The sequence below is a fragment of the Octopus sinensis genome, linkage group LG1 (assembly GCF_006345805.1).
Source record: "Octopus sinensis linkage group LG1, ASM634580v1, whole genome shotgun sequence".
NCBI classification, from domain to species: domain Eukaryota; kingdom Metazoa; phylum Mollusca; class Cephalopoda; order Octopoda; family Octopodidae; genus Octopus; species Octopus sinensis.
Window position 1 is genome coordinate 82,383,041 of NC_042997.1, and position 19,812 is coordinate 82,402,852.

General features: G+C 37.3%; 1 protein-coding gene across 3 annotated transcripts in view; it reads right to left on the bottom strand.

The window, feature by feature from the left end:
* Positions 1 to 15,999: 15,999 nt before the first annotated feature.
* Positions 16,000 to 19,812, bottom strand: part of LOC115218260 (coiled-coil domain-containing protein 34) — a 138,926-nt gene continuing 135,113 nt past the window's right edge. For all 3 annotated transcript variants that reach the window (XM_029788012.2, XM_029788027.2, XM_029788019.2), the window contains one exon: positions 16,000 to 16,495. In XM_029788012.2, coding sequence (XP_029643872.1) covers positions 16,344 to 16,495 — 152 coding nt within the window. In that variant the 3' untranslated portion in view covers positions 16,000 to 16,343. The remainder of the gene's footprint in view (positions 16,496 to 19,812) is intronic.

Here is a 19,812-nt window from a genome sequence, read left to right on the forward strand (position 1 = left end):
AAAATAATCCACAAAGCTCTTGTCTTCTGAAGCCTTAATTCAACCACCAGATACATAGAAAGTGAGTGCCACTCATTAAAAGAATAGTTTGTTTTCACACATTTAATGCATGATTATTTTGTCTACTCAAAATAGCAGCCACATAGATAATATTGAACAAAATAATTTCTGATATGCAAATCAACTGAACTAACTGGAAATCCTTTTATCATAGATTTTTTTAAAAATTATTTTCTAGGACAAAATAATTTTCTCTGACCCATTTCCCAAGGACTTGGATAAGCAAAGCTTAGCCTAATTATTAGTCCTTTACATAGCTACCACCAATGGTAACACACTTCTCCCATCGCTTTATGCAGCTGTGAAGACCTCATCTGCAGAAGTTGGTAGGTTGCATCTAGAGCCAAGACTTAACCACGGAAATAAGTTCATCATCATCATCATCTGAAAAGTGCCACCTCTTCAAAAAAAGACTTCATGGTTGGAAAGAGGTGGAAGTTAGAGGGTGCAAGGTCAGGAGAGTAAGGGAGATGAGGAAAGGGGATCCAAAAAGTGCCAATCAAGAATTCTTAATATTGACATCAGTATATATATATATATATATATATATGAAAGTAGTTGTAGGTTATTTGTGATAAAGCATCAGTGAAGTCAGATTACCTTGTTTTTATAAAGTGATGATCTAAAATGCTCGGGTTAATAGCAACAGTAGCAGCAGTGCCCTAGATATATAAGTGCTTTTACATGAGTCTCAGTTTAAATTTTGTAGAGAACTGGCTATTAATCAGAACATAAATATTTTCTGGCTCTGGTAAGGAAATCTAATCCTTAGTATGATGCTTCAGCAATGCTACTGATATGAAGTCGTCATGGAAAATAATACAGATTATATTATGACTCGATGAAAGGACCTTTATACAGTCATCTAACCAACTAGAAATAGTAGCCAAATTTTTCCTGAAGCCAACCATCTTTGAATGGTTAATGCTGTCTTGGTTGTATAGTTTCTAAAAAAACAAGCAAGATGACAGCAGTTTGAATACATTTTGATCATAGTTCTGTTTCATCAACAATAACTTGGGCTAAACAACAACTCCAGACTACATTATGTTTGATCTTGTTTTTGTATTTAAAAAAAAAATCCAGGGTGGTTCTAAAGCTATTTGATGTGCTGAATTAAAAATTGATATCTACATTTCATTATCAACTACACTTTAAAGCTATTACGAAGTTTTTATCTATTTTTTAAAATATTTTAAAAAAATCTTCATTGAACATTACATTTGACATGTAACAAAAGCTATTTTTAGCGTATATTTTCTTAACATAAAATACCATATTTATTAAATATTTACTTCAAACAATACAATTTATGTTTATTTTTATTTTTCAGGTATTTTCGTAAGTCATAAATAACTTTACAGCTTTAACAATAGCACCTAGAAGCTGTGGCAATAGCCTAGATCATTGCATCACAACTGGTATGCCGTGTCCCACTGATGTGCCATGAGACGATGCTGGGTGTGCTGCAGTGTAACCTGAATATAATTATTTTCCCTATGCTTTTAGTTATATTTTTAGTTCAGGTATGCCGCTGAATATTGAAAAGGATACAAGTGTACCAGAAGTGAAAAAAGTTGCAGAGCACTGGCCTAGATGTATTTTGCTATATATATATATATATATATATATATATATATATATGGAGTATTAGTCACTAAAAAGAAAAGACATGATATACAGACTTTGTCAGAGTTTACCCTGCTTACTTCAGAATGGAATTATAAGATGGAGGCCACTCAGAGTTTGTAGAACGTATTATAACATTGATAAAATAGTCATGAAAAAAGATTAGCTACTGGAATCTCTGTGGTATGGTTCATTTGTTCATTCATTCATTTTTGCATAATTTTTTTTCCATATGAATACATATTATTGTGACATTGTTTTGCAACTAGATGCATTTCCTGTCACTAACCCTTATCAATAATTCAAATCATCATCATTATCATCATCATCATGTAACGTCCGTTTTCCATACTAGCATGGGTTGGACGGTTTTGACTGAGGGTTGGCAACCAGATGGCTGCACCAGGCTCCAATCTTGATCTGTCAGAGTTTCTACAGCTGGATGCCCTTCTTAATGCCAACCACTCCGAGAGTGTAGTGGGTACTTTTTACGTGCCACCTGCACGGAGGCCAGTCAGGCGGTACTGGCAATGACCTCACTTGAATCTTTTTACACTTGCCACCAGCACAGGTGCCAGTGAAGTGACATTGGTAACGATCACGTTCAAATGGTGCCCTTTTATGTGCCAAGTGTACGGAAGCCAGTTGGCTGCTCTGGCAATGATCACAACAATCATGCTCGGATGGTGTTCTTGGCACCCTACTAGCACAGGCATAAGTGCCAGTAACACGACGCCAGTAATGATCATACTTGAATAGCCGCTCTGTCAACGATCACACTCGTATGGTGCTCTTTGCACCCCGCTAGCATGGATGCAGTCATCAAAATGATTTTGATTTTGATTTTGATTTCACTTGCCCCAACAGGGATTCGCAAGCAAAGTTTAGTGACCAAAGAAGGAAAAGCTACGCATAAGCAGGCTGGTTATGCTTCTGGCATAGGCCATGGGTTATGGTTTCATCTGGCTTGCCAAGTCTTCTCGAGCACAGCATATTTCCAAAGGTCTCGGTCACTAGTCATTTCCTTGGTGAGACCTAAAGTTCGAAGGTCATGCTTCACCACTTCATCCCAGGTCTTCCTGGGTCTACCTCTTTCACAGGTTCCCTCAACGGCTATGCTGTGGCACTTTTTCACACAGCTATCCTCATCCATTCTCACCACATGACCATACCAGCACAGTTGTCTCTCTTGCACACCACATCTAATGCTTCTTAGGTCCAGCTTTTCTCTCAAGGTACTTGGACTCTGTCGAGTATGCACACTGACATTACACATCCATCGGATCATACTGGCTTCATTCCTTGCGAGCTTACGCATATCCTCAGCAGTTACAGCCCATGTTTCACTGCCGTGTAGCATGGCTGTTCGTACACATGCATCATACAGTCTGCCTTTTACTCTGAGCAAGAGGCCCTTTGTCACCAGCAGAGGTAAGAGCTCTCTGAACTTTGCCCAAGCTATTCTTATTCTAGCAGCTACACTTTCAGTGCACCCTCCTCCATTACAGATTTGGTCACCTAGGTAATGGAAGCTATCAACTACATCTAGTTTTTCCCCCTGGAAGGTGGCGGAAGTTGGTCTCTGTGCATTTTCAGTGTTTATTGCTCCCGAGCATCTGCCACATACAAAAGCTATCTTCCCAATTAGCCTTCCTTTGATATTACTGCACCTCTTATGTGTCCAAAGCTTACACTGGATACATCTTATAGAGTTTCTACCTACACCTCTACTACAGATCGAGCAGGGCCATCTACCTGAAGGGATTTGTGGTTTGCCTGCCTTCCTACTTATTAGGACTTTGGGTTTAGCTATGTTGATTCTAAGGCCCTTCGATTCTAATCCTTGTTTCCACACTTGAAACTTCTCCTCTAGTTCTGATAGCGACTCAGCAATTAGAGCAAGAGGAGCTCCAGGGCATCCTGTCTGGAATTCCTCCATTATTACCTGGAGGACTATGATAAATAGGAGGGGGATAAGGACTGAACCTTGGTGGACCCCAACCTCTACCCGGAATTCTTTAGTGTACTCGTTGCCAACCCTTACCTTATTTACAGCGTCCCTGTACATGGCTTGCACAGCTCTCACTAACCATTCATCTATTCCTAGGTTCCTCATTGACCACCAGATAAGGGATCGGGGGACCCTGTCAAAGGCTTTCTCCATGTCAACGAAAGCCAGGTACAGGGGTTTATCTTTGGCTGGGTATTTCTCCTGCAGCTGTCTTACATATGGCATCAGTCTTACATATGGCCAGAAATATGGCATCAGTGGTGCTTTTCCCTGGCACGAAACCAAATTGCATCTCATCCAAGTTGACTCTCTCCCTAATCAGTTGGGCTATGACCCTCTCTGTGACCTTCATTACCTGATCCAACTGCTTGATACTTCTGTAATTATTTGTAACTAGGGCGTCACCTTTACCTTTGTAGCAGTTAACTATTATGCTGCTACACCAGTCATTGGGTATGACTCCTTTGTGTATCACCTGGTTAATTACATGGGTGACTAAGCTATAGCCAACACTGCCAGATATTTTGAGCATCTCTGCAGTAATTCCTGTTGGGCCTGGGGCTTTCCCTGTCTTCATGCTTCTAATTGCCTTAACTACCAAGGAACTGTCAACACGGTTAGCTGGTCCCCCTGTTGGGTCAACATTCAGCAGACTCTCTTTATCCCATGCATTTTCTTTATTCAGCAACCTTTCATAGTGGCGTCTCCATACCACTCTCTTTGCACCCTCATTTAACGCAAGTGAACCATCATCCATGCGAACACAGTTCTCTCCTACCACATCATGATTCTCTCTCACACACTCTTGCAACATGAAATGCCTCAAGTCTTTCGTCCTCACGGCGCAGAACATTGGCAAATTTTTTCTTATTTGCTTCCCATCTGGCTAAATACACCTGCCTCCTAGCTTCCCTTCTGGCAGTCTGATACATTTCCCTGCTACCACCGTTCTTCCAGTCTTTCCAAGCCTGTTTCTTTTGTCTAATAGCCCTGTCAACCATATTGTTCTACCACCATGTTATTTTGGGTCTTGAGGGGACTTTGCACCAACCACAGATCTGGTCAGTGGCTCTCAGCAGGTTGTTCCTTAGAAACCTCCAGTTGTCTTCTACCCTATGTGAAGCTATATCCCCTTCTATTTCATCAAAGGCTTCAAGTAATATGTCTCTAAATCTCTGTTCATTCGCAGGATCTTTAAGCTTCCAGACCCTTCTTCTCCATGTTGGTCGTCCTCTTAGTCCTGATCTTAGTCACTAACTACCAGTCTATGTTGTGGGGTACATTCTTCGCCTGGGAAGGTTTTGGCATTTATAAGCAGCCAAATAAGGTATTATTTATTCCTCTCACCTCTGAAAGTGCAAAACTAGAGGACTGTTTTTGATAGGGAATATCAACAAATGTTAGAGATGTTTTATTTGATAGCTCAACACTTTCATGCAAAGCATACAATGTAAATATTCACAACAATACACATATACACGACAAAAACTTCTATAAAGTTTCTCTTTACCAACTTCATTCATAAGACAGTGGTTAACCCAAGGCTATGGTAGAAACCTCTTGCCTGAGGTACTCTGCAGTGAGACAGAACTCAAGACAATGTAAAAAAACTCCATATCCACACAGGCATTTTTGCACCTGGTTTAAGCCTAAAACTCACATTAACAGGTTTTACTTCCATTCATGCAAATTTCAGTGTTACATTCTCAAGAATAAAGAAAACATTCAGTCCCCCAAATTATTTATCAGCAAACTCAAATCCCATAGGCCAGCCATTTCCGACAATCATCTATATGACAGCCTGAATCATTATAATTCAGTCAGCAAAAAATGTTAACTTACTGTCCACTTGCTACACCTTGTATGTCTAGTGACAACATGGAATCCTCCTTGTTGGCTTATGTTAACAGTTTAGGATTTTGGTTATTATTTTTTAAGCAACAAGGAGTTCCAGGTACCCAATAAACTCTTCTGTATATTACTACCCACTGAACCAAGAAAGGTATTCTGGCTGTTTAAAGTCCTATTCACCAACCACTTAACTGTTAATGTAGAATTAAGATGCCAATCTTCAAGGACAATTAGGTGTGGAATTTTTTCCAATTGTCACACATCGATTTCCAAGGCCTTGATTTACTCCTAATTGCAGAAATTTGGAATGTGGGCCATTTTCAGAGAATACAAACTAATTTTTATGGTAAATTTAAATAATATAGATAAAAACACAGCTATGTAGTAAGAGGTTTACTTCCGAGCCACATGATTCCAGGTTTAGTCCAATAGCATGGCACCTTGGGCAAGTGTCTTCAACTATAGCCTCAGGTCAACCAAAGCCTTTTGAGTGGATATCAAATCAGACAGAAACTAAAAAAGCCTGTCCTTTGTTTTCATCACTGCAACTTAGCAGTTCAGAAAAAAGACTGACAGAGTAAGTACCTGGCATAAAAAAGAAATTAAGTACTGGGTTGATTCGTTTGACTAAAATTCTCCAAGGAGGTACCTCAGCATGGTCATAGTCTAATGACTGAAACAAGGAAAAGAATCAGAATCCTACATTTCTAGACTCACCACCAGGTATATGTTCAGAATACACGTAGTCTGATATGGTTATAAGCTAGCTACAGTGATTTAGAAATCAAGAAAAAAAATCAACTTTATCGATTTTTTAAACTTTTCCACTCAATTCGAGTGCTATTACAACTTTTCAAAGTCTACTTTAAAATTAGAGTTGATGAGGTATTTATGCATTGTTATGGATTAAAAGTCACCTAAACTTTGAATTTTTTCAAAATTAACCTTGACCCCTGATTTTTATCTTTTATCAATAAGAGGCTACAGTAAAAGACCAAGGTGCCATGCAGTCAGACTGAACTTGGAACCACGTGGTTGAGAACCAAGCTTCTTATCATGCTTATGCCAATTTTCTTTACCTAATCAACTTATGACTATTCTGAAGAGTTCAAGTTTCAACTTCCAACTGTTTTTAAAACTATTTATGGTAGAAATTAGGGGGAAATAGCTTTCCTAAGTTTTGGAGTAAATGTTATTTGAAACTTTAAACCCTTATAAATGGTAGTAATTCAAAAATTGATTCTGACAAAGAATTAGAGTGTACACATGTAAGAACAGGTATACTGTATAAAAATGGAAATACTTGGGAACCTTTTCTGGTGTTATGTTAGAAATCATTAAATCAAATATACACAGAATCTAGAAGATAAAATAGATCTTCAGCTAAGAAAAGGAAAAAGAAGCAATGTAAAACATTGATGATATACATTTATTAGCATCAAGAACAAACATTGCAATGTTTATTATATGTACCTAGGAAATTTCATGCCCAATGATAGTAACAGTCTCCAAATGTTAATGGCCAGTACAACCAAATCTGTTCCAGCCAGTTAAAAAAAAATAAATACTGAGGTTTTAAAACCATTAATGTATGGTTAGTACTTTTCAAATCTAATATATACAGTTAGTTTTTTATTGATGAGAAATCTGACAATTGAAAAAGAAGACAAGAGTAAGCTATTCAGCTTCCAAATGTAAGCTATTTAGTTTACAAAGAGCAAGATTACTCAATTTTTTTTATTCTGTTTTATGTGTCATCTTGAACATTTCATTTTGTTTAAAACGTAAAAATTGCAATTCAAGTGCATATCAACCATCAATAGATTTAACTATTGAACTTACAGATTGTAACATAAACTACAAATAGATTTCTCTGAAATGAAATGAGTAAACTGGATGAAAGTCACCACTTACAGCAAGATATAAGAAGGATTTCATTTGGTCTGCCTCAAATTTAAATCAAACATAGAAATGAGAACAACTGCATTTGTGATATGATTCAAAGCAACCTCTAAAATCAAGGTATGCTGGAATATTGTTGATGCAGTTGTTTAAATTCTTTTAAGAATACGAGGGATCCAGTTTGTTTTAATCCCAGGTCCTCTGATGGAGCAGACCTATAACCAAAGGTGTTTCAGCCATAATCACTCAGTCTTCACAGACATAGTATTTTTAGGATTACATTACCTAATATGAACGTCCATTAATATTTTATATAGTAATGAATGGTTTGAGAAAGATATGGCTGCTATTACTAGCAGGTCAAGTTCGTGAATATTGTACAAATATAATGGTTATATCACCGAAAGCTTAAAGAGGATCCTTACATTTTTATTTCTTTTTGTAGCATGGACTTCGTTTTGTTTAAAAGGTAAAAAGAATACAGATGTGAGAATAATTATTAGTACGTGTGTGTAATTAATATATTCCAGGAAAATTTGTTCCCACACACGTCTTTTACTTATATACAGAGATTATTTCCTTTTAGTAAATAAAAAAAAATCACAGACTTGCCCTATATCCGAAAGAGAGAGAATATAATTGAACCATTCATGCTTTGGTAGCAAGATCGTGAGCGAGTGACCTAAGGGAGTGCCAATAAAAGGTGATGTGAGTAGAGTTTATGAAAAATGATAAGGTAGTTAAGAATGGGAGAGAAAGGTGGGGTACGAAGAGAAAGAAAGTATGTAACAAGATAGAGGTTAAAGAAAATGTGAGAAAGGGAGAGGAGGACACATCAAGTGAAACTAGAAGGTAGTATCAAGAACTCATATAGTAAGTGGGTGGATACAAGAGCACAGACGCAGTGACATAAATAAATATGGAGAGAGAAAAAATGATAAAGGATGTTATAGTGAATTGAAATCAGTAGGGAACAGTAGAAATTGTAAGTTGTGTCAGCAAGGAGTGGTTGAGAACAGTAATGTATACCATTAAGAAGTAATAAAACAAGAGAAAACTTTGGTTAATGTTTACAATGGAAACGATTAACCAAGTTCTAAACATTAACCAAAAATTTAAATCACTTAACTGACAATACATGACTTGTACACAATATATAATGATGGCATTATATAAATGTTAAAATTTTTAAAAATCAACTCTTATTCAATTTATTACGAAAAATAAAAAGGAAAAAAGCATTTATTTATTGACAATACATAACTACTGATGAAAACGTCTTGCATAGTATTGTGGCATGACATCTTTTACTTGCTTTACCCATTTGACAGTGGCCATGCTAGAGCCTGGAAGGTTTTTATTCGAAGAGATCGACACCAAGCCTTTTTTTTTAAGCCAAGTACCGATCTTTTCTGTTTGGCTGCACCTGTGGAAATTTTAAATTCTAGTGGTTAATTGATGTAATTTTCCACGTTGACTCTCGGGGGATTATTCTTTAACTTGTTCCAGTCATTTGACTGTGGCTATGCTGGAGCACCACTTTTAGTCGAACAAATCGACCCCAGAACTTATTCTTTGAACGCCTAGAACTTATTCTATCGGTATCTTTTGCTGAACCGCTAATTTATGGGGATGTAAACACACCAACATCGGTTATCAAGCGATAGTGGGGACAAATATAGACACAAATATATATATATTTGTGTGTGTGTATATATATATATATATACTAGCTTAAAAGCCGCCCTCCTGAGCGGCTTTTAAGCTGGCTCCTGGGGATGGCTTTTCATTAGGCCTTAGGCCCGGTGAAAGTAAGTGATGTGAAAGACATTGGTGATGGTGGTGACGTCAGAAGTCTGAATGGGGTGTGTATTGCATATATGGGATCAACTCAATTTGACATAGAGATTTTTTAAATTTAATTTTTTTAAACTAAACACCTTGAAACTTCAGATACTGGTAGAATGTGTCATGTAGAACAGGATTTACTCTTGACGTTCTTGACAAAATTTTGTATTTTGGAAGTTATTTCATGTTAAAGTTTGTCATATTTGAGTAATTTTAACCAATCAATGACGTGTATTCAGCTGAAGAAAATTACTGCTGCTGTTTGTGAACAACAACTTCTGGGTCCATTGACAAAACGATGAATCTTCGACAACAGAAAAATTGAAACTGAAAACCTCCCCTAACAAAACCTTTCTTTAATAACCAGAGATGTTTTTATAGCAACATATATGAGAATGTGTCCATATATCTATCTATCTATCTATCTATCTATCTATCTATCTATCTATATATATATATATATGTATGTATATATATGCTGAGCTGAGACCCCCTTCGGTCATAACTGACCATGGGATTGCACCTAGAATGTTACCCTCCCAGGCAAAAGTCCAGGCAATGTTGTTTATGGAAGACCAGCAGTCGCCCATGCATACCGGCCTCCTCTCTCCATGCCACCAGTGTTATCCAAGGGAAAGGCAAAGGCCAATACAGCTTGGCACCTGTGATGTCGCAACTCATTTCTACAGCTGAGTGAACTGGAGCAACATGAAATAAAGTGTCTTGCTCAAGAACACAACATGCAGCCCAGTTCGGGATTCGAACTCACAACCTCACGATTGTAAGCTCAACACTCTAACCACTGAGCATATATATATATATATATATATATATTATATATATATATATATATATATATAGGTTATGAGAGATAATGGTGTCAATAAGACCAAAGGTGTCAGGTAATGCTGAGCAAGTGTTATGGACAGACTATCGTTAAGCTCCAGGTTTGATGATTATGCGAATGAGGAGTCCAACTTAGGTCATGTATCAGCATGTGTATATATAAAAAAATTTTTCAGAATGAAATAAAAATTCAAGGCTGTGAAAGATTCTAGAACATTTATAAATAGGTCTTACAGCTGTTTCTGGGATATTTTATATATTCCTTCATCGGAGACAGTGTGAGAAAATTGTTAAGCAATAATTATTTTAAATAAGATATGAAATAGAGAGTAAAGTTGAGGAATGAAAATAGATGTGAGGTATGCAGGGATTTGCATCTGTACATCCATTATTTAGGCAAAATGGTATACATATGAGATTCCAATACCTTATGAGTAAGTTCCAATAGTATTTAAAATTGGTCATTCCAAGTATAGAGTTTGTACACAGTGTTATAGAATCAAGGGTTTTATTTAAAGTGACTTAAAAATTGGGAATGTAATGTCAAATCAAAACAAGAAGAGAAGAATAAAGAAAAGAAAAAAGCAGGGAGAGAGATAATAAAGAGAATAAGAGAGGGAAAGTGTAGTGGTTAGTGGTCAGTCAAGATAAATTGATAGCAGGAATGGGGAGGTGAGGGTGATTGAGAGAGAAAGATATGAGTGTGTAAAAAGATGATAGGGTAAAGAGTAAAGGAATGTCAGAATGGGAGTGGTGGGTGATAGAGAGAGAGAGAGAGGTATGAGAATGTAAAGAGTAAAGGAGTGTCAGGTAGGGCAGAACCGTTAGCACGCTGGGCTAGCCGAATTTCGTCTGCCGCTACGTTCTGAGTTCAAATTCCGCTGAGGTTGACTTTGCCTTTCATCCTTTCGGGGTCGATTAAATAAGTACCAGTTACGCACTGAAGTCGATGAAATCAACTTGATCCGTTTGTCTGTCCTTGTTTGTTCCCACTGTGTTTAGCCCCTTGTGGGTAGTAAAGAAATAGGTATGTAGTGATAGAGCCTAAGTGAGAGGCAGAGAGGGGTAGTAAAATGGTGGAATGAAGAATTTGGGAATATAGGCTAGGTTGGTTAGAGGACAGGTGAGTGTTTAGCAGTAGAAGAAAATATATATGTGAAGATGTATACACATGCATATATTAAATATGTATATAGATATTTACACCTGGAATAACCAATTTTAAATACTATTGGAACTTACTCACAAGGTATTGGAATCTTATATGTATACCATTCTGCCTAAATAATGGATCTACAGATGCAATATCTCACGTCTATTTTCATTCCTCCACTTCACTCTCTATTTCATATCTAAAATAACTATTGCTTAACCATGTTCTCATACCGTCTCCGATGAAGTGATATATAAAATATCCCGGAAACAGCTGTAATACCTTCTATTTATAAATGTTCTAAAATCTTTCACAGCTTTGGATTTTTATCACATTCTGAAAAAATTATATATATATATATATATATATAAATGGAACAAAAACGCAATAGAGGGCATTAAAACTTTCGGACAGATAGACGACACAAAGGTGGACAAGAGAAACAACAATTAGAAGGACAGGCAAAAAAAAAAAAAGACGGGTCATTCTTGGCTTTCTTTCAACAGTCAAGTACCAGAAGTCACAACCATTTCGGACAGTTACACTTGAGATGGTTTGATCTGGTTATTCCCAAAAAAGTCTAAGTTAAGGGAATTAGATCCCTTTGTAAGAAGCTAGTGAATGTGTATGGCAACAAAGACAAAAAAACAAGCAAACAAAAACATGGAGAACATGGTACACAATTACGAATAAAACAAGAAATAACAACAGGCACCTTTCCACTGAAAATGATTCAAATTGAGCTGACATGTTTGAAGTGAAAGCCTAAAGGCAGGAATATAGGAGAAGGACGCAAGACGATCGATCCGATCGGCAGTCAGGCCAAGAAAGAAAGATCATGGCTGGCCAGACACTGATCACCATGTAGGAGGAGAGATGGGTAGGGGACAAAGGGATTGAAGGATTAGAAAAAAATCAGACAAAGGGAAAGATGCAGGGGAGATAAAAGAGTGGGAAATAGTGAGAGTTAAAGAAAGAGGGCCAAGAAATGTGAGAGAGGGGGAACAAGAGAAAGGAAGAAAAATGAGAGGGGAAATAAAAGATAGAGTAAGTAAGAGTCATACAAAATTCTAATTATACTTATATATACACACACACACACATTAATAATAGGCAGAAGTTACAGAGTGGCAATGGCCAAATTTGTGTTTGATAAGTGCCAATACATGAAACTCAGTTTTTGACTTACTCTTTAACTTATTTCTTTATTGTCCACAAGGGGCTAAACATAGAGGGGACAAACAAGGACAGACAAAGGGATTAAGTCAATTACATTAAGTACCAGTGCGTAACTGGTACTTAATTTATCGACTCCGAAAGGATGAAAGGCAAAGTCGACCTCGACGGAATTTGAACTCAGAACATAAAGGCAGACGAAATACCGCTAAGCATTTCGCCCGGCGTGCTAACGTTTCTGCCAGCTCGCTGCCTTCAGAAGTTACTCTTTCAATTCTGCTGGTGATATATATTCATACATATATGTGTAAAAAAATCTCATCACGCAATTGAACCAATGAAAGATCCTCTACCTGGTCGCTTGACATGCTAAAAATAGCAGCCAAAGTAACCCCCTACCTAAATCACACGCCCATTGTATGTAATGTCCTAGATTATCCCAAAAAAGATGGTTTGCTGAAGGCTGGAATGTATTTGATGATAGGTTTTGCTGTATCAGAGTTGGTTTGAGGCTAAATAACAACAAACTTATTACTGAGACATACCAACGACGGAGCCTGTATGTTATTGCATGACCTGCCAGAAAAAGGAGCCAAACTTTTTTTATATACAGAATAGAAAAATCTCTATCCTGTGATATACACATAGAGTCCATTATGTCTGGGAACTCTTCTTTGGGATAGATTACAAACAGCATCTTGCTGGATAATTGTGCTCATAGTGGCATTATGTACACTCAATAGGTGAGGAGCAAACTCAAAGGTATCAGAATCAATTGGAATGAGCCACTATGATCAAAGTAAATGAGCAACTCCTTAGTTTCAGGTAGATCTTTGTGGAATGACAGTTTTTGAAGTATCTTATACCCTCATTAACATCATCAAGAGGCAAAAAAAAAAAAAATGTAGAACATCAACTGTACCTAAAAAATGAATGAAATTCAGCATTGTTATAATACTATGTTCCCAGAGCCAGTTCATGGATCCTATACTAATCGGACTGCATAGGATCATAGAAACAACTGTTGTAGCAGATGTTAATGTAGTTTGTTGTTGTTGATTGGTCTGAAGTGATGCTGATCGGCTGCTTAATAGACTGATCATGTGAAACCACTGTGGTTTGATCATGATGTCGGCTCAGTTACCAAGTGGTTTGAGTTCAAATCACTGCTACACAACCTTTGCTCTCCATGTTGTGGCCAAAGACTGCAAAAATAGCTCTCAGTGCACCATCTTCAAAGTCAGACATCATGGTTTCTACACTGATATCATAGTTCAGATCTGCACGTTTATCCAGTATAGCCTGAAAGCTCTTCATATGTGGTATGAGAAGTTATTAGGAAGAAGAGTGTACACTGAAGTAATGGCATTAAAAGGTACACAGATGACATGAAATTGTTTAAATATGTTTGGACCCATAGCAGAGATGCCACCCATATATAGAGTATCAGCACCAGCAAAGTACTTGAAGCCATTGCTTGTACCAAACACATGAGTATAGTAATGTCAGGATTAAAACCAACTGAACTCAGTAGGAAGTTCATCTAGATCTTTTAACAGACGTAATGCAAATAGAGTTGGATGTTGATTGAACAGAATATACGAGGGGCATTCAATAAGTAATGCCCCTGACCCACTTCCCATAGCAGTAGAGTAACGAAACTTGGCACAGTTATTAGTCTTTTTCTACATAAGAACCAGCCAGAGTCACGCATTTCTCCCATTGTTTGATGCAGCTCTGGAGACCGTTTTTGTAGAAGACCCCAGCTTGGTCTTCCAACCTGAATGTGACTTCAGAAATCAAGGCTGCATCATCTGGGAAACGCTTTCCTTTCAAAAACAACTTCATGACTGGGAAGAGGTGAAAATCAGAGGGTGCAAGGTCAGGAAAGTAGGGAGATGGGGAGGAGTTCATAGCCATACGCCTGTGCTTCTGATCTGGCGACAAGCGAGTTGTGGACCGGAGCGTTGTCCTGCAGGAGGAGGATGCCTTTGCTGATCTTGCCCTGCCTCTTGATTTTGATAACTTCTCTTAATTTCCTCAAAAGTGAAGCATAATAGGCTCCTGCAATTGTGGTACCCTTTGCCAAGAAATCTATCATCACTACTCCGTCCTGGTCCCAGAAGACTGTGAGCATGACCTTGCCAGCAGAGGGCTGCACCCTTGCCTTCTTTGGAGGGGGTGAGTCACGGTGCTTCCACTGCATTGACTGGGCTTTGGTCTCTGGATCATCGTGATGGACCCAGGTTTCATCCTGTGTAATCAGTCTTTTGAAAAATTTTGACTTATCTTCTTGGCACATCTCCAAATTCACCCTCGAGCACTCGACGTGTTCTTGCTTCTGGAAAGGCGTGAGCAACCTGGGAATCCATCTGGCAGACACCTTTTGCATATGCAAATAGTCATGAATGATAGTTTCCACAGACCCGGTACTAATCTTGACCTCATGGGCTATTTGGCGAATAATTATGCGTCGATCTTCCAAACATGGCAGCCTCAACTTGACGGACAGATGCCTCATCAATGGCAGAAGGGGGGGGGGCGACCAGATCTGGGAGGTGTTTCCACAGAGTTCCAACCATGTTTGAATTCACGATGCCACCGTTTTACAAGGTCATATGATGGGGCATCATCACCATTAGTTACTTTCATTTCATCAAAAGTCTCCCGTGGTGTGCGTCCTTTCAAATACAAAAACTGGATCACTGCTCGACACTCAACAGGCTCCATTTCACACTTGACTCGGTTCAAACACCTGTAAATCAGAAACCACAATTAATTCAGAGCTGTAATTTGCCACTTACTCTATAGAGATATAAATGATTGCACATGCAAAATTTCAGCTAGATCAAACAACTGCAAGTGGGTCAGAGGCATTACTTATTGAACGTCCCTCGTATTTGCATGCGCCACTAGAGGATACATCACTATCACCATTTCACAGGTTCACACCATGACTCTAGATCAGAGCAACCTTACAGAGAAGAGGTTTCCAGGTAGAAGATGAGGTATTTTCCTTTCTGTTTGCAGGTTTCTTTCAGAGCCAAAGTATTAGAGAACACCACATACTGAGAAGTAGTCAGAAGAATGACTGCACACGTTCAAGTATCATGTTATGAGTTTGAAGACACATTAGGTATTGTTAGAGATGTCCAGAAAATACTAATGGAAGTTGTCTGCAACTCAGTCATCTTTGTATAATGCATCACGGAATCTGGAAGCTTTTCAGCATATCATGACGGTGAAGGTGTAGCCAAAGTAGCTAATAATGTTGACTGTATATTCGGTAGTAACATATTGAGATTGGGGGTATCCTTTAAAGGAAAGGATGGGAATGGAGGATCAGGAAAGATAGTAGTAACTACTGGGAGTCAACTGGAAAAACAAACCAACAAAGGGAATCAATCAGTCACTTGAATTGCAAGAGATAACTGAATCTCCCCCAACCTGCTTAAAAGAGAAGTATATACCATATAATATAAACTTAGATATACTGTGTAAAAAAATGACAGGACGATTGTAACATGATGATTCAATTTAATATTTAGAACACCTATGTCCCTTTGTGTGTGCCTTAAAAAAGAACATCACATGATTCAAGATTTAAAAAAAAGGTAAACAAGATGGCAAAGTAAAGTAACATGTTTAAAAATCTGTCTGCTTCATTTGTATATAACAACATATCATTGGTCATAGTTGAAACATTTTTCATTTTAGGTTTGCTACATCAGGGTGACCTGTGGCTAAACAATTAAAGAAGAGCCTTGTAACTTGGAATTGACCTGCTCTCACTTTTCAGAAAGAAAATGAACATCCATCCATCCATACATACCACACATTATGTACATATCAGTTTCTATTTGCGATTTACAAAAACAAGATTTCCCTGTTGCATTTTCTTTCTTCTTTATAATTATTTTCATTTTCATTCCTATTAGTTTTAACTGGTATTACTAAAGGCTTCCATGGTACTGGGTTGAAAAAAGTTGAAGGTGGACAAGCATTCTTGTTAGTGTATCCTGCAAAGAAATAGAAAAAACAAAAATGTTTCACTATTTTTGATATAAACCCAACATTAAGATATTTCAACATTAAGTATTCAAACTTTGAAACTGCTTCAAGATTTCTTATTGTACACACTACAGATATGCTCAACAAGTTCTTTTGTATTTGCAATTTGCCTCTGGCCTTGAAAATCTTTTCACTCCTTATGGTTTAAAGTAAAGATGTCCTATTTCTTTTGATTAAAATAGCTAGCTGTTTTTCTTCTCCAACTAAAAGTGAAATTTCAGTTAAAAATTTATTTTTGCTTTCTGCACTTAGTACATGACCCATCTGACTCATTCAAATTCATGTCAATGACCCATTTAAGTGATTTTCCTTCATTCGTATATATATATATATATATATATATATATATTGCCAGTATGGAAAATGAATGTTAAATGATGATGATGATAGGTTAGCCAAAATGTCTATTCAGTTTTGTGTTGATACTAAACTCTAATAAGTCAGTTTGTCTCTTGTGCATGCACACTTGTTAGATACTGGACACTTCATTGTACTTCAATACAGCAAAAGAGATGACTCCGAAAATGAAGAATCAAACAGACATTATCAACATCTTGTGCTTTTTTAGTGAAAGAAAGGCAAGAAAACAGCAGAAACCTGTATGAAGAAGATGCTATTATTGGATGTGTATGCCATTTAGGAAATATTTAGTTTAAGATGTACCTTGCTCTAGCCAACTAACTGAAATTAATAGCTACAAAATGAAGGAGTTAGGTGACACCAACCCCGTTATATAACCAAGATGATCACAGAAATTCTTTTAATATCCAGATCCAGAATTGAAAACCATCTGCTTCAACTTGGTTACATCAACAGGCTCAATATTTGAGTTCCACAGCAATTGAATAAGGCTAACCTCAACTGATGTATTTCAATCTGCAATTCATTGCTGAAACGTGAAGAAAACAAGCCTTTTTTGATGACAGAGGAATAAAAAATAGACAGTCTATAACAACATAAAGTGCTGACCCACTAAGTAACAGGGGCATAAACATAATCAGAGGAACGTTGGTTGTCAAGTGGTGGTGGGGAACAAATATACACAAACATATCCAATGAGCATTTTTTTAGTTTCCATCTACTAAATTCACGTGCAAGGTATTGGTTGGCCCAGGGCTATAGTAGAAGACACTTGCCCAAGGTACCATGCAGTGGGGCTGAATCCATGATCGCAAAGCAAGCTACTTAATCAAGCAGCTATTCCTGTGTTTACGTGTGTATTGTGTTGGTAATACTACAGAAATATTAATGTGGTGGCAGAACCAGGCAGTATGTTGTATCCTTGTTCAAGGCACATAATTTCACATAACTCAAATTTCAGGTCAGGTCAGATGTGGGCTCATGTGCTGTTATACATGGTTAGAATATAGCTTTTTGCCACACAACTACAGTTGAGTCTGATATCCTAATTTCGAACCTTATCTCCATTGTATTGTTTCTATTCCTGTTCTGTTACTTTTAAGAGCTATGACCCCGAAATATTGATGAATTGAAATAAATATAACTTTGAACATAGCCAAAATGCTGAGAAACAATGCCAACTATTGTTGGATTTGAACAAAGGACACTTTCTATTACATTACATAATAAAAACAATGCTTGGATTATCTAGAAAAGGATATCATCTTACCAATCAACACAAAGCTAACATTGGCAATGATTTGATTACTAAATATTATTAAAGTGTTGATAAACTTCTTATTACAATACACAATGATAAAAATTATCAGCAACTAGAAGTTATTTGCACTTAATGAGTCTATTTCTGAACCCAAACATTATACACTTTAACAGTAGTCTTCAGTTATTATTTTCTTTCTATTTACTACTTGTACATTTGACTTAACTTTTGTAGATTTTTTTCTTTCTTTTCAAAATATGCTCCAACAACAATATAGCAATACTTCAGGTATCAGTAAACCTGCATGCTTTGACTTTGTCACATTATCTGAATCCTTGTCTATACATTTCCTTCCACTACTGTCACACTCCATCTTTTATTCACCTTCACCAGCATCACATACAAATGGAAAAGGGGTAATTAGAATGGTGATCTCCACCCCTTAGCAGTTTGGTCAACTTTGAGATGCCTCATCTCAAAAGGGTGCTTGTAGCTGGTCTCTTATTATCTCTTTTTGAAATTTGAACCCATTTAACTAACTTGAAGCAGACATTGAACTGGGATGTGAAGTAGCCATGAACTTCAAGAAAACATTCTTAAGTAGTTAGAGTATTTCACAAGCTCAATTTCAAAAACACCTTTGATTCAATCATCAGATGTGACATCATCCTCAACTGAGTGAAAGAGAGGGCTCTAGAGTTCTTCTGCTTTGCTTGGCAAACTTATTGGGAACACTCTCATCTCTCCTCTGATGACCAGTACATTTTTTTCCATTTTGTGAGTTCAGCAAGTGACTCATTAATCTTGCTCCAGTTGAAATGGACATAGATGACATCACTAGATGGGTGTCTGACTTGGATCTGAGTGTCTAGTAATTTGGTGATGCTTGTTTAGAGTGAAGTTGTTGACAGAGGAACTTGTTTAATGGTTCAAAATCTGAACTTTGAATTCTTAGCTGATCATCTTCGAAACTATGGTTTCCTTCTCTATCAGTATGGTTCTTTTTCAGTTCAATTTCTGATCTTCCTTTCAAACTACTTTTTTTCCTCTAAGACCTTGAAGCTTAAAGAATTCTTCAAAACATCAATGAAATTGAAACCCATCGAAGTTTTTGTATATTTATAGATTATTCATCAATCACTATGTTAGTATGCTTTCTTAGGGCTAGTCCTTCATTTAGGCTCTCGCCATCCCTACAATTTTTTTATGATCTAATTTGTGAGAAATATAAAAGTTTGGTGGCTGTTAAACTCACTTCAGTTAGCCTGATCCAAACTATTCAGTGTCAGGGCTGACATAAATACTTCTACCTGCTTCATTTTTTTTTCTGTTCATGCTTCCTCCTACTCAGTGGGCAACATCCTTGCATTTTAAATATGGAAATGAATGACAATAACAGAGGAAGGGGCTGCTGGGATTGTTAGTTCCAGACCAGGATAAACTGACTCAGAGAGCTTGAGGAAATTTACAATTGAAATATAAACTCAACTCTCATTTTGATCAATCTCATCAATATTCAAGGCCTTGCTTAATTTTGCAAGTGTTAAATTTCCTGGAAATTGGGTTGACACTTTAAGCCATAACAGCATTATAGGCCACCCAATGCACTAGGGAGTGGGCCTACATACACAACCACAACCTACA